The sequence below is a fragment of the Molossus molossus genome, unplaced genomic scaffold (genome assembly GCF_014108415.1).
Source record: "Molossus molossus isolate mMolMol1 unplaced genomic scaffold, mMolMol1.p scaffold_m16_p_10, whole genome shotgun sequence".
Classification (NCBI taxonomy): Eukaryota; Metazoa; Chordata; class Mammalia; order Chiroptera; family Molossidae; genus Molossus; species Molossus molossus.
Window position 1 is genome coordinate 322,506 of NW_023425345.1, and position 12,461 is coordinate 334,966.

Consider the following 12,461-nt stretch of genomic DNA (forward strand, 5'->3'; position numbering starts at 1 on the left):
CCCAGAGCCCCGCCCCTTTGCTTTCTCCCGCCTCCCTAATCCGGCACCATGGATTTCCCGGAACTCACCTGCACCTTCTCTTTTGATTGTAACGTATAAGCGAAGGTGCAACCCTGCCATTCTCCGAGCGTGAGCGCAATCCACGCGCAATCCGATGAGGTTCTGCTTCCCGACAACTGCCCACAGTTCTGGCTCAACTAAAGCTCCCAAAAATTCTTCACAGGTTTGAATGCTTCCTAAACTGACAGAATATTCTAGAATCCACCATACACATGGTTCCTCCACTTGTTTCCCTTCTCAGGTTAGGAGTCGAACCAACCTTAGCTGTGCTCGCCGGTCACTCTCTGAGGGTCTTTCCTGCGGGTGGTCAGCTCCTTCACGGGAGGGCCGGGAAATCTGGAGACTGCCCAGGCCCTCCCTCCCCTGGCCGGAGGAGACCCACTCACTCCAAATCCTCTTCCGAGACCTTGCCACATCGAAGGAGATTATTTCCTTTGACTTTTATTTCTTTCTTTCTTTTATCCTCACCCGAGGACATTTTTTCCATTTTTTGTTCAGACAGAGCGGGAGGGAGGGAGAGGAAGAGAGAGAGAGAGAGAAACATCGACGTGAAAGGGACACATCGAGTGGCTGCCACCCACACGACCCAACCAAGGCCGGGGACAAACTGCCACTGAGGTACATGCCTTTAGCGGGAACCGAACCCGGGTCTCTCTGGACCGCAGGCCGACACTCTAACCGCTGAGCCACACCGGCCAGGGCGTCCTTTTGGCTTCTAAAGGTACGTGGAGGAGCTGTTGGGACCTACTACCTAACAGGATGTGGAGGTCACTTCAAAGTCACGATTGTGCCACTCAGTTCTCTGCGCGATGTCCTGAATGATGCCAACTCTCCCTCCTACCCGGGCACAGGGTCCGGAGAACGCCTGCCTCCTCGAACCTGACTTTGGGTCCCCCGTGCCGAGATGACAGGGCCCCACTGACCGCTCCAGCTCGCCCGTGGCTGACCACAGCCCAGCCGCTACGCACCGCCTGCACTTCCCCAAAGGGCCTGGCTGGGGTCTTCCCCCGGCCTCTGGCGGGGGACCCCATGTGCCCGCTCTGGGTAATTCCCAGCCACCCTCACCTGCAACCTCCAACCAGAACCTAGGTCCCCAGGCTGTGTGTCACCCCATGGCTCTGGATCCGCACACTGCCTGCCCTCCCCACAGCACACCCCAGCCTCCTGAGGACAGGCCCGGGTCAGCACCCACCACCAGCCCCAGCCCACCAGGTGAGACCAGGTGAAGATTCTCCCCACAGCACACCCCAGCCTCCTGAGGCCAGGCCCGGGTCAGCACCCCCCACCAGCCCCAGCCCACCAGGTGAGACCAGGTGAGACCAGGTGAGACCAGGTAAAGATTCTCTGAGCTGTGTCCTTAGGCCCTCACTCTGGGGCAGCGCCTCGCACTGTCCTGGGACGGAGGACACGGTCTCCACCGCCTGTCTCTGACCAGAGCAATGTTGGAGGACTTCATGCCCTCTGACCTCTCACAGAAGTTTTCTATTTCTTCTCACACAACCTCAGGAGATGGGTCCACCAAGGCCACACCCACCTCTTCCTCTGGGAATCTGTCCCCCCAGGACGCCACTCACCAGGAGGCTGGAACTGGCTGGCCCGGCCACTCGTGCCTGGCCCAGGTGGGCAGAGTGGATTCTGTCCTTCAGGAAACCGAACTGAGCCCCGATGCCGGGGCTGGGCCCGGGGTGAGCTCACAGGAGAGCACGGGGTCATTCCAGATGCTGGCAGCTGGGGGCCCTAAGGAGCTTCCCACCACTTGGGGTGCTCAGCCAGCTCTTGGAGCCACTGAGACACCTCAGGAAATGCCACGGTTTGTCCACCTGACACAGGGGCTGGACCCCTCAATGCTCTGTGTGGACGCCCTGTGCATCATGGGATGTTTCCCAGCATCCTGGCCTCCGCCCGCTAGAGGCCAGTAGCACTCGACCCCCAGTTGTGACCGTCCAAAGTGTCCCCAGACACTGCCAGTGTCCCCTGGGGCAGAATCGCCCGAGCTGAGAAGCACTGGCTTAAACCAGGCGGAGTGGCTGCTGGGGAAGGCTTTTCCTCACCTCGGAAGCGAGGGGTGCCTGCCCTGCGGGGCTCTTACGTGACCTGATTCCACAGCAGTGTCAGTGGGCTGGTGTCAGGGAGACAGAGTCTGCACAGCTGACCGCTCTATAAAAGTGGGGTGATCCAAAGGGAACCCCCTGGATGAGCAGGGAGTGGTTTAGGACATGGGGTATCCTCTCCTGGAAGTTATTTATTTAAAGTCCACAAAGGAAACTTAACACTTCTGACCTTCAGTTCAAGGTCGCAACCATCTAGTGACCTATCTATCTATTTATTTATTTATTTATTTATTTACGTATTTATTTATTTATTTGTTTTGGTTAATCCTCACCTGAGGATTTTCTTCCATTGATTTTTAGATAGAGTGAAGGAGGGAGGGAGGGAGAGAGAGAAACATCGATGTGAGAGAGACACATCAACTACTTGCCTCCTGCACAAGCCCAACTGGGGCTGGGGATTGAACCTGCAACCCAGGTACATGCCTGTGACCGGGAATCGAACCCACAACCCTTCGGTGTGCAGGCCGACGCTCTAACCACTGAGCAAAGCGGCCAGGGCTACCTAGCGATTTCTTTAGATCTAGTTGGAGCCACAACAAGAAATCAAACAACTCAATTAAAAGATGGGCCAAAGATCCGAACAGTCATTGCACCGAAGATACACAGAGAGCACGCAGCACTTGAAGGGATACCGCACGGCGTGTCACTAAGGAACGCGAAACTAAAACCACTCTTAAAACATATTTACACACACACAAAATAGGCAGTCAGGAACTAGGCATTTCCTTGATGCTTTCTCCCCACAGTAAAGGAGGGAGATAGTTGGCCCTGGTGGCTTCGGCTCCCCGCGGTTCTGCACTGGGCACAGGTGTCTGGGCACACAGGGGGCCTCTCGTGGCGCATGCGTGAAGTGGACTCGCTCGGCCCCTCCCTCCAGGGTTTCACTGGCCTCAGAGCTGGCCTCACCCCTTGAAGGATTTTACACAGCAGCTGGGCATCCCTGGGGCTCCCCCTCATCCGCCTTCTGGCCAGTTGACCTATGGGGGCTCTCGTCGCGTGGGGAGCTGTCCTCTGCACCTGCTCTGCTGAGCCCCAGAGAAACCGACCCGAAGTCCCCAGGCCTCCTACGGGGAGCTGGGGGTTTCTCTTTCAAGCATTCCTTGCACTCTTCCCGATGCCCACAGTCAGTCACGGTTCTGCTTTCTGAGCTGGGCCACCACATGACACAACGTGGTCCCTCCCTAGAACACGGGCCTTCGTCACACCACGAATTCACCCACGGACACCTCCTGCATCGGTCGGTTCCTCCAAACACCAGTGCAGAACTTTCCTAAAACGATCGCCCCTGGAAGAGGGCAGGACGGTCGACGTGCCTTGTCAACACCAGGGCTCTGCCAGCCGGAGCTGCCAGCTGGCTCTGCGGATCAAAATCTCTAACTTCTGGGTAACGCTGTCCCCCACGTCCCTACGGGGGCCTCACCTCCACCCACGCTCCTGAACGGTCAACTTTCTAACAAAGGAAACGAAACCCAACGTGCAGCTGGCAGGGCCCGGCGCCCTCGAGCACCTCTTCCTGATCACAGCTGTAGGCAGATAGGCGCCGTCCCACGGGGGCCCCGGAGGGGCGTGGGTGGCACGGAGGGCGGCAGGCCTGTAGGAAAGCTGGCGACCCTCAGTCAGCCAGGACCCCGTTACCAGGTCCTCACACCTCGCTCTGCTTAGGACTCCTTCCCCTCTTCCTAAAGACCAAACGGAAGCCACTGAGTCCACGTCCAGCCCCCCTCTCCAATTCCTGTGTCGGAACCCATCTATGGTTTTCGGCCTTAGGTTTCCTTGGGGGACCCCTAAGTGTGCCAGGCACCCAACCTGGAGAACCGAGGCAGGGGATCCAGCTGACACAAAAGCTACAACGGCAGAGCCACAAGCGTCTGGCTGCTTCTGCTGTGCCCGTGGCCGCTCTGCTCGTGGCCGATGCTCGGATTCCCGGGGACACACTAGCCATCGCAGCAAGGAAGGCAGCATTTCCCCGGCCCATGACGTCGGGCTCCTGCTCCTCCTATTCCGAGAGCTAGTGTCACCTAGAACAGGCGCAATAGTCCAGAACGTTCCGCGTCCTTGCTCTTCTGTGGATGAGGTCCTTCCGCTTCCCTCCGGTCTCACGCACACATCGCCCGTGTGTTGGCTTCCCCGGGCACTCGGCTGCGTGGTTACCTCTCTCTGTGGGGCCTGTTATCATAGTCCTGTCGGTCTGTTTAATGTCTTGGGTTCCACCACAGCAAGAGTCTCGTCTACCTTTCTTCCCAAGGTCCCCCAGCAGGCTCTGCCCGCGCCTTGGGACAGTCACTTACGTCTGCCATTGCTGTCAGGTGTACAGAGGAACTGAAATGACTCGGTGAGGGCCACAACGACTGTGAGTGAGGGCGCCCAACACGGGCGGCGGGAGTGGCAAAGAGAAAGTTTGACTGACATTTATCAGCTCCCTTAGGAGGCATGACTTCAGAGAGATTAACACAGGCCATTGGGTCCTTAAATGTCAGGCTTAAGAGAACAGTAGCCAATTTGCTCAAGAGGAGACAGCTAGACGTGACAAGGCCCTGACCTCCGGGAACCGAATAACCTAATTTGTTAAAAGCATCCCTGGTAGGAAATGTGCCTCCCAAGTCCCTATTTGGGGGGACTGCTTGGGGATACACACGTCCCCAGAGGGCAATATGTCATAAGCATCCCTCAGAATACACAGTGGGGGGGGGATGGGTACACTTGTCCCCACGTGTACATGTCCCTGCGGTACAGGGACCCAGGGAGTCCGCCCATGGGGGAGGTGCTAGAGACCTCCCAGGAGGTAAGGTGGTCTCAGGGGGATGAAGGAAACCCCTCCGCACACCCTACCTCGCAGTCCTTTCCCTCCCCCCTGCCTGAGGCCAGCCCCTGGGGCTTCCCTCCGCCCTTCCCTCTGCAAGCAGTCACCCACAGTCACAGCACCCATGGGGAGTCAGTCCAGGGGAAGACGCTCGCCCACACAAAGGGAAGTGCAGGCCAGCCCTAGGAGAGACCCGAGGACAGCAGCGTATTTAAAGCACACCCACGAGGTGCCAGGGGTGACATCCCTAGTAACTCTAAGAACCTGTAGGAGGAGGTAGGTAGTTTTTAGAATCATTTCCATGGGCACACAGAGTAAAAACTGGGGGGCCTCTGTGGTCCCTGCTTACAAGATCCCGCGGTCTCTGGCCCATCCTCTCTGCACCCCTTCTCCCCCCACACCTCCACCCCCAACTCCGACCTCCAACCCGGTCCAGAGCAGGGACACCAGCGGGCCAGCCAGACTAAGTGTCCAGTGACTGCGGGTGGAATGGGGTCACAGCACAGGGACACATGGAGGCGCCGCCCGCTGCCCTTGACCGGCGCTCAATAAATGACCATAGCGGAGCTGGGCACGCGGCTGGGCAGGGGGCTGGGCAGGGGCTGGGCGCGGGGCTGGGCAGGGGGCTGGGCAGGGGGCTGGGCAGGGGCTGGGCGCGGGGCTGGGCAGGGGCCTGGGCGCGGGGCTGGGCAGGGGCTGGGCAGGGGGCTGGGCGCGGGGCTGGGCAGGGGCTGGGCAGGGGCTGGGCAGGGGGCTGGGCAGGGGCCTGGGCAGGGGCCTGGGCGCGGGGCTGGGCAGGGGCCTGGGCGCGGGGCTGGGCAGGGCCTGGGCGCGGGGCTGGGCAGGGGGCTGGGCGCGGGGCTGGGCAGGGGCCGGGCGCGGGGCTGGGCAGGGGCCTGGGCAGGGGCTGGGCAGGGGCCGGGCGCGGGGCTGGGCAGGGGCCTGGGCAGGGGCTGGGCAGGGGGCTGGGCAGGGGGCTGGGCAGGGGCTGGGCAGGGGCTGGGCGCGGGGCTGGGCAGGGGCTGGGCAGGGGGCTGGGCAGGGGCTGGGCGCGGGGCTGGGCAGGGGCTGGGCAGGGGGCTGGGCAGGGGCTGGGCAGGGGCTGGGCAGGGGGCTGGGCAGGGGGCTGGGCAGGGGCTGGGCGCGGGGCTGGGCAGGGGCTGGGCAGGGGCCGCGCGCCCGCCGGGCTGCGCCTGGGCCCGGCTCCCTGACGCTAGCTCCAAGCCTGCCCTCAGCAGCGCTAACCACGCGGGAGCGGCCTGGCTCGCGGCGAGGTGAAGCGGTTTAAAGGTCCCGGGAGGAGGAAGGAGCCAGGGTACGGCCTGCACCAAAGGTCGCGGCTGCGCGCCACGCCAGCCTGGCCGGCGGTCCCGGTGGGGGTCGGGGGCGCGCGCGCGGTCCCGGTGGGGGTCGGGGGCGCGCGCGCGGTCCCGGTGGGGGTCGGGGGCGCGCGCAGGGACCGCGGTCGCCGCGGGACGTGGCGGCGCGAGCAGGGACGCGTGGTCCCGGCGGGGCGCAGGCGCAGCTGGAGGCCCGCGGAGGGCGCACTCACCCTCCCGGGCCTTCTTCTTCCTCGCCAGCGTGCCGCCCAGCTTGCCCAGGAAAGACTCCTCCTTCTTCATGCCGGCGGGCCGCCGCGGGGACGAGCGCAACGGCACAGAGGACATGGGCCGCGGGCGCAGCGTGTCGGGAGCCGCCTGGTCGTGGCCCCGCCGCTGCCCGCGTGCCCTGGGGAGTGGCCGGAGGGCGCGGCCCCAACGCCGGCGCCCGCCCCGCCCCGCCCCGCCCCCGGCCCCGCGGCCAGCGGGCCGCCTGGACCGGCTACGTGGTCACGGCTTCCAGCCCGCGAGGACCAGCTGTCCGCGCGTCACTCCCGCCCCGAGGAGCGAAGGGGCGGGGCGGCTCTTCGGGCCGGAGCTGAGGCGGACCCCTGGGGCTCCCTCTGCATCCTTCTGTTCTCGGGCCTGAGCCCGGGGTTTGGCGGGCTCTGCTGATGCTGACCGGGCTCCCGCGGGGAGAGGGGCGGCTGGGCCTTCGCGCGGCCCACGTGCATCGAGTAACCCACAAATAGGTCATTTCACCTGCTGGGCTCCACCCAGAACCAGCCCCGGGGCTGGAGGAACCCCTGTGAACCGTCCTCATCCGCGGGGAGCAGGGGGCTGTTTCCCGAGGACATGACGCAGCCACAGGAAACGGAGCCGACAGGGCACCGAGGGCAGGGCGTGTTCAGGCCCCGGGAGGGGCAGGACCAGAGGGGACAGGGGAGAAGGGGGCAAGGCAGGCCTGGAAAGTGCTAGAAGCTGGGGAGGGATTTTAAGATGTGAGGTGACATGATCCCATCTGGGTCCAAAGTTAAGTCTCTGATGTGTGGGTGGCGGGTGGAGGAGTCAAAGCCAGGCCCAGGGTGACTGCTTAGGGGAGAAGTAAGCAGATTCCAGGGGACCCTCCCAGGTCGGAGCCCCAGACTGGAAGGAGTGGGGAGAGCTAAGGCTGGTTCTTGCTGGGCCCAGGCTGAGGGGTGGGTCACCCCAGACAGGGGCCCTGAGGAGGCCTGCCCTCCCACGGTGGGGGTGGGGGTCTGGTCCCGCGGTGAGGTTTCCATCCCCCTTCTGCTGGCTCTGCCTCGCCGCACCTGGCGACACCATGAAAGCGTTTCTCCAGCGGACACCCACGTGCTGACAACTGCCCACCTAGTCCCAGCAGGCCTGCAAACAAGAGACTCGGCTGAAAGGGGGCCTGGGCCTCCCCCGATGGTAGGGTTCCTGGAATTGTGTAGACATCATTCATATAAAAAGCACAATCATATCTTAACTGCAAGCGTGGTACTTGTTGCTAAGAAAACCATACGGTGGTGAGGAATGAAATGCAAAGCAAGTAAGGTGGAGACCTCCCATTAGCCTTCTGGATAAGGCTCCTCTGCCCCACCCCCGCCCCAGGGCGAGAGCCACCTCTGAGCCTGAGCCAAAAGCTCACTTCTTGTTCAATGCAGCTTGGAAGGCTTTTGTTTTGTTTTAATTATTGTGTTGGGTGGAATGGCTTTGTTTTGTCTCCTGTGTGCTGCAGAGAACAATCAAAAACGGACTTGAGGGTCGGGGCTTCGTTTCTGTTTTTTTCTGGGTTCGAGGAAGGAGTAACAAAAGACCTCAACCCCCAACTTCCCCTGCTTCCCATCCCGCCCCTGGGGAACTCACTGGCATTCTCCTGGGGTCTCCTCCACCGGAAGGACTTCCTAAGCTGCGTTTCAGAGCAGTGAGCCTGAGCATGCGCTGGAAGTTCGGGAAGTGTTGGGGCATTTTTTGTTGTTTTTTATTCTCACCCGAGGATTTTTTTCTCTTTTTTTTTTTTTTTCATTTATCTTCAGATAGAGCAGGAGAGAGGGAGGGAGGAGGAGAAAGAGATAGAAACATCGATGTGAGAGAGACACATCGAGTGGCTGCCCCCCACATGACCCCAACCGGGGCTGGGGACAAACTGCAACCGAGGTGCATGCCCTTAGCGGGAACCAAACCCGGGTCTCTCTGGACCGCAGACCGACGCTCTAACCGCTGAGCCAAACTGGCCAGGGCGAAAGTGTGTTTTTAATAGAAAAGAGGATTTAACGAGAAGCAGAAATATGCCCCAGCAGCTCCGTCTTCCAAGTCTTAGCACGATACCCGCGCCTAGTGCGCCATGTTCTACATGTGGAGCACGATTATGAAAATCAGACCACGGGCAGCGGCCCTGCTGAAAGAAATCCATGTTGCTTCCTTTTGAACGGAGGCCCCTTCCCTGCAGGCTCGGTGGAGGACGAGGAGCAAACATTCCGTGAGCATGTGCGGGGCCCCACACACGTGACCCGGGGCAGCCCGTCCCTCGTTCCTGCTGCCTTCCCCATGAATGGACAGGCACTGGGCAGTGCTGAGGGACGGGACGGGCTCGAACCCGTCAGCTGAGGCTGAGCAAACAAACAGCCCTAAGAGCAGTGAGCCAGGACACCCCAGCTGGCAAATCCGAACAGTGCGATACGATGAGCAGCCCGAACGTGTCTCGAAACCATGGTGAGCGAGAGAGGCCGGACGGCACGCTGGGTGGATTCACTTGTTTGCAGTTCAAGAACAGGACGCCTCTCTTCTATGTTGACAGTGGTCACCCTGCAGGGAGCGGCAACCCTGAGTGACGCCCAGGTTTTCGTCGCGGTGGGAGGCACCGTCTGAGTGCGCGTCCTCGAACTGCGCGCCCACGAGTCCTGCTGCTGCCTACCAGTGAAACCTCCGAAAAGTCCCGGGGGAAAGAAAGTAAGTGAATGACACCCGTAGGCAGGAGAATTGGAGGTCTCTACCTTACTTGCTTTGGGTTTCATTCCTTATGAACTTGTCTCTTAAATACTGCAACGGTCCCCTCCCTGCCCATTCGCATAACGGAAAAGAAGTGATATATTGAAAAAACCTGATGAGAGCGGGGAACTCTTGGGGAGAGCGAAGGGAACTCGTTAGAGGGAGAGCCGGGCTGTGAAATGCTTTCTGCTGCTGCTCATTTCCAAACCAGCCGGCAATTTGGGGAGCGCGAGGTGTGCGGGAGAAGATGGAACGCTTCATTGGTTCAGTGATGGAGAAAATGCCAAACTTCCCCAGGTGAAGTTCAGCGGGTCCTTCTGCTCTCGGGCAGCGTCTCCAGGCTGTAATTACAGCCTCTGAGGTGGCCTTTTGAACCGCGCCGTTTAACCTGCTTGCTAATTTAGCGATCTGGCAAGAGGGCAACCTGTGATTTCCGCTGGGAACACGGGGAGCGTGACAAGATGACCAGCCTTGACTGGAATTTTAAAACTGAGCTGGTAACACTTTCCCCCCACATGAGCCGAGCATGAATATCTAACTGCAGTGAGAGGCGGCTGGCCTCTCACTCCAGTGATTTCGGAGACATCAGCAAACTTGGAGACAAAGGAAGTTGGGTTTGCATTTGGTAACAACTCCTCTGAGTTTTGTATTTGCATAGTAGGCAGATTAAACTACATACGCACTTTGTTCCCCTAAGTATTTCACAGATGAGGAATGAATGAAAACTTGGCACCGGGTAATTGGTCCTGGTCGTCTATGGAGAATTGGGAAGGCCCCCTAAAAGAGTATGCGTTCTGAGAGCAAATTCCTTAAAAAAACATGAGTACATGTCGTGTGGGTGAAAGAATGAAGGTAGGCCTATTAGACAGTAACACTTTAGTCTGAATTTCTTTCACCATTCATTTGCCATATGTGTATCACCTGCCTGCAAAAATAAAAGGCTTTGCTTTCCTCCTTCTACCGAACTTGGGAGCAGTAAGGAAATGAGAGCTGTGCTTTGGGTGGAGGGGAGAGCGACGGGGGGGGGGGGGGGGGGGGGGGGGGGCACGGGCACTTTGGGACAGTGAGCTTGCTCCAGGCTGCTGGATGGAACCGGAGACGTGGCCACCCCAGCACCTCGTAAGAACATGACCGGGGCCAGGGGTCTGGGGCAGGGGTCTGTGAGGAGTCAGGCAGTGACTGTTTTTCTCCGTGGGCCATCAGGCTGCCCCAGCCCCTCAGCTTTGCTGACATAAGCAAACCAGCGTGGCAGTGTTCCCGTAAAACTTTATTTCTGCGCTCAGAAATGTAGATTTCCTATCCTTTTCACATGTTGTGAGATAGTCTCCTTTAGACTGTTTTCTTCAAAAACACTTAAAATGTAAATTCATTTTTAGCTCACGGGCCGTGCAAAACCAGACGCTGGCCCAGACTTGGGAGCGGACCGTTCCGAGACGGAATTTCCCTCACGGCACATTTGTGCCTAAAAACCCTGTTAGTGGTAATGATGATGGTACCACTAAAAAAAAACAAACAAAAAAAAAAAAACGATGTTTAAAAGAGGAGAGTGATTCCAGTCCTGAGTGTTGGACTCTGAGGGAGTGGACAGAAGCTGCCCTTAGAAATACTAACACGACACGTCCTGAAGCGGCCGGTCACAGTTCCACGCCAGTGATCTGTTCCATGAAACTGTCTGCCCTGTGGTACGAGGCAGGAGGAGCTCGGCGCGCTGGCCTTTGGGGAAACGAAGAGCCCCCTGTGCACCTGTGACGACGCCATCGCGGGGTCCAGCTGACGGGGAGGCGATGGGGGCGGGGAAGGCTGCCTGGCAGGTGTGTGAGCGGCAGCCCGAGGCTGTGTTTTCCACTGTGCACACTTACGCCTCTGTTCATCCCGCAGACATCGTGCCTGTCCACCTGTGAGGAGTCACTCCACACCGTGGGACACACCGCAAACAAGCGAGACCACCTGCCCAGGGGATCTTACCTTCGGATGGCTGAGGAATTCAATTAGCAATTTAGAAAACCCAGACAGCCCTGGCCGGTTTGGCTCAGCAGTTAGAGTGTCAGCCCTCAGACCGGAGTCTCAGGTTCGATTCCAGCCAAGGGCACGTACCTCGGTTGGGTTCAGTCCCCAGCCTGGGTTGGGGTCGAGTGGGAGGCAACCAGTTGATGTGTTGCTTTCGCGTCAATGTTTCTTTCTCTCTGTGTGTCTCTCTCCCTCCCTCCCGCTCTGTCTGAAAAATATCCTCAGGTGAGGATTTAAAAACAAAAAAATAAAAAAAGCTTTAAAATGCCCAGATGGTGTGGCTCAGTGGTTGAGCGTTGACCCTGCACCAAGAGGTCGCCGGTTTGATTCCTGGTCAGGGCACATGCCCAGGTTGTGGGCCCGATCCCCAGTGGGGGGCGTGCAGGAGGCTGCCAGTCAATGTTCTCTCTCATTGATGTTTCTGTCTCTCTCTCCCTACCCCTTCCCTCGCTCTAAAATCAATAAAAAATTTTAAAATTTTAAAATAAAAGACCCAGACACAGATGAGTGTGCATTTTACACCTATGTGTGCATACACACGCACATTTTACATACATGTGAACGTTTACAGAAGCCCAACTTTCAGGTCCTGTGTCAGGGGAGGCTGATCGGAACGCAACCTCTGCATCAGGACCGGAAAGAGCAACGTGATGTTTCCGTAGCAGGAAGAACTGATTTCAGAATATGTTTGATTGAACAAGTGGCGCTCAGGCCGACCACAATCACTGGTAAAAACAGTCATGTAACGAGGCGAGGTTTTCTTCGTTCAGGCGCACAGTTTGAACAAGGAAATGCGCCCGTGGCGGTCTGCCTCGTACCCACCAACCAGAAGGCCCAGCCGCTGCGAGCACATCGAATCAGGGGCCTGTTTTTACCGAAGCTCACTCCGTGGTGCAACACCCGCCGACGGTCCGCACTCAAATTCACAAGGAAGTCAGTGAAATGTAGGCTCGGGGGACTCTCCAATCATCGTGCCATTTAAATATTGATTACGGAGGGAGAGCCGTGAGCACGTGAGCTGAGTTCTCCGGGAAGCATTAGGCAGCAGTAGCCAAGCCCTGCCCTCAGGGTGGGCCATCTGCAAAGGGTCCAGCCCAAGGAGACCGCCACCGAGAACACTCTTCGTCCAGCTAACCGCTGTACATTTCTCAGAACCTGAAAGGAAAATGC

The 12,461-nt window shown here is 58.9% G+C and overlaps 1 protein-coding gene and 1 long non-coding RNA gene across 3 annotated transcripts in view; one reads left to right on the plus strand and one right to left on the minus strand.

Moving 5' to 3' along the window:
* PARVB (parvin beta) overlaps positions 1-6,649 on the minus strand; it is an 81,047-nt gene extending 74,398 nt beyond the window's left edge. For both annotated transcript variants that reach the window (XM_036250901.1, XM_036250902.1), the window contains exon 1: positions 6,524-6,649. In XM_036250901.1, coding sequence (XP_036106794.1) covers positions 6,524-6,638 — 115 coding nt within the window. In that variant the 5' untranslated portion in view covers positions 6,639-6,649. The remainder of the gene's footprint in view (positions 1-6,523) is intronic.
* An 861-nt stretch (positions 6,650-7,510) lies between these two features.
* LOC118624650 lies at positions 7,511-11,339 on the plus strand. The gene is made up of 4 exons (XR_004958404.1): positions 7,511-7,724; positions 8,746-9,008; positions 9,094-9,245; positions 11,163-11,339. It is a non-coding gene; the product is annotated as an uncharacterized LOC118624650 (long non-coding RNA).
* The last annotated feature ends 1,122 nt before the right edge of the window (positions 11,340-12,461 follow it).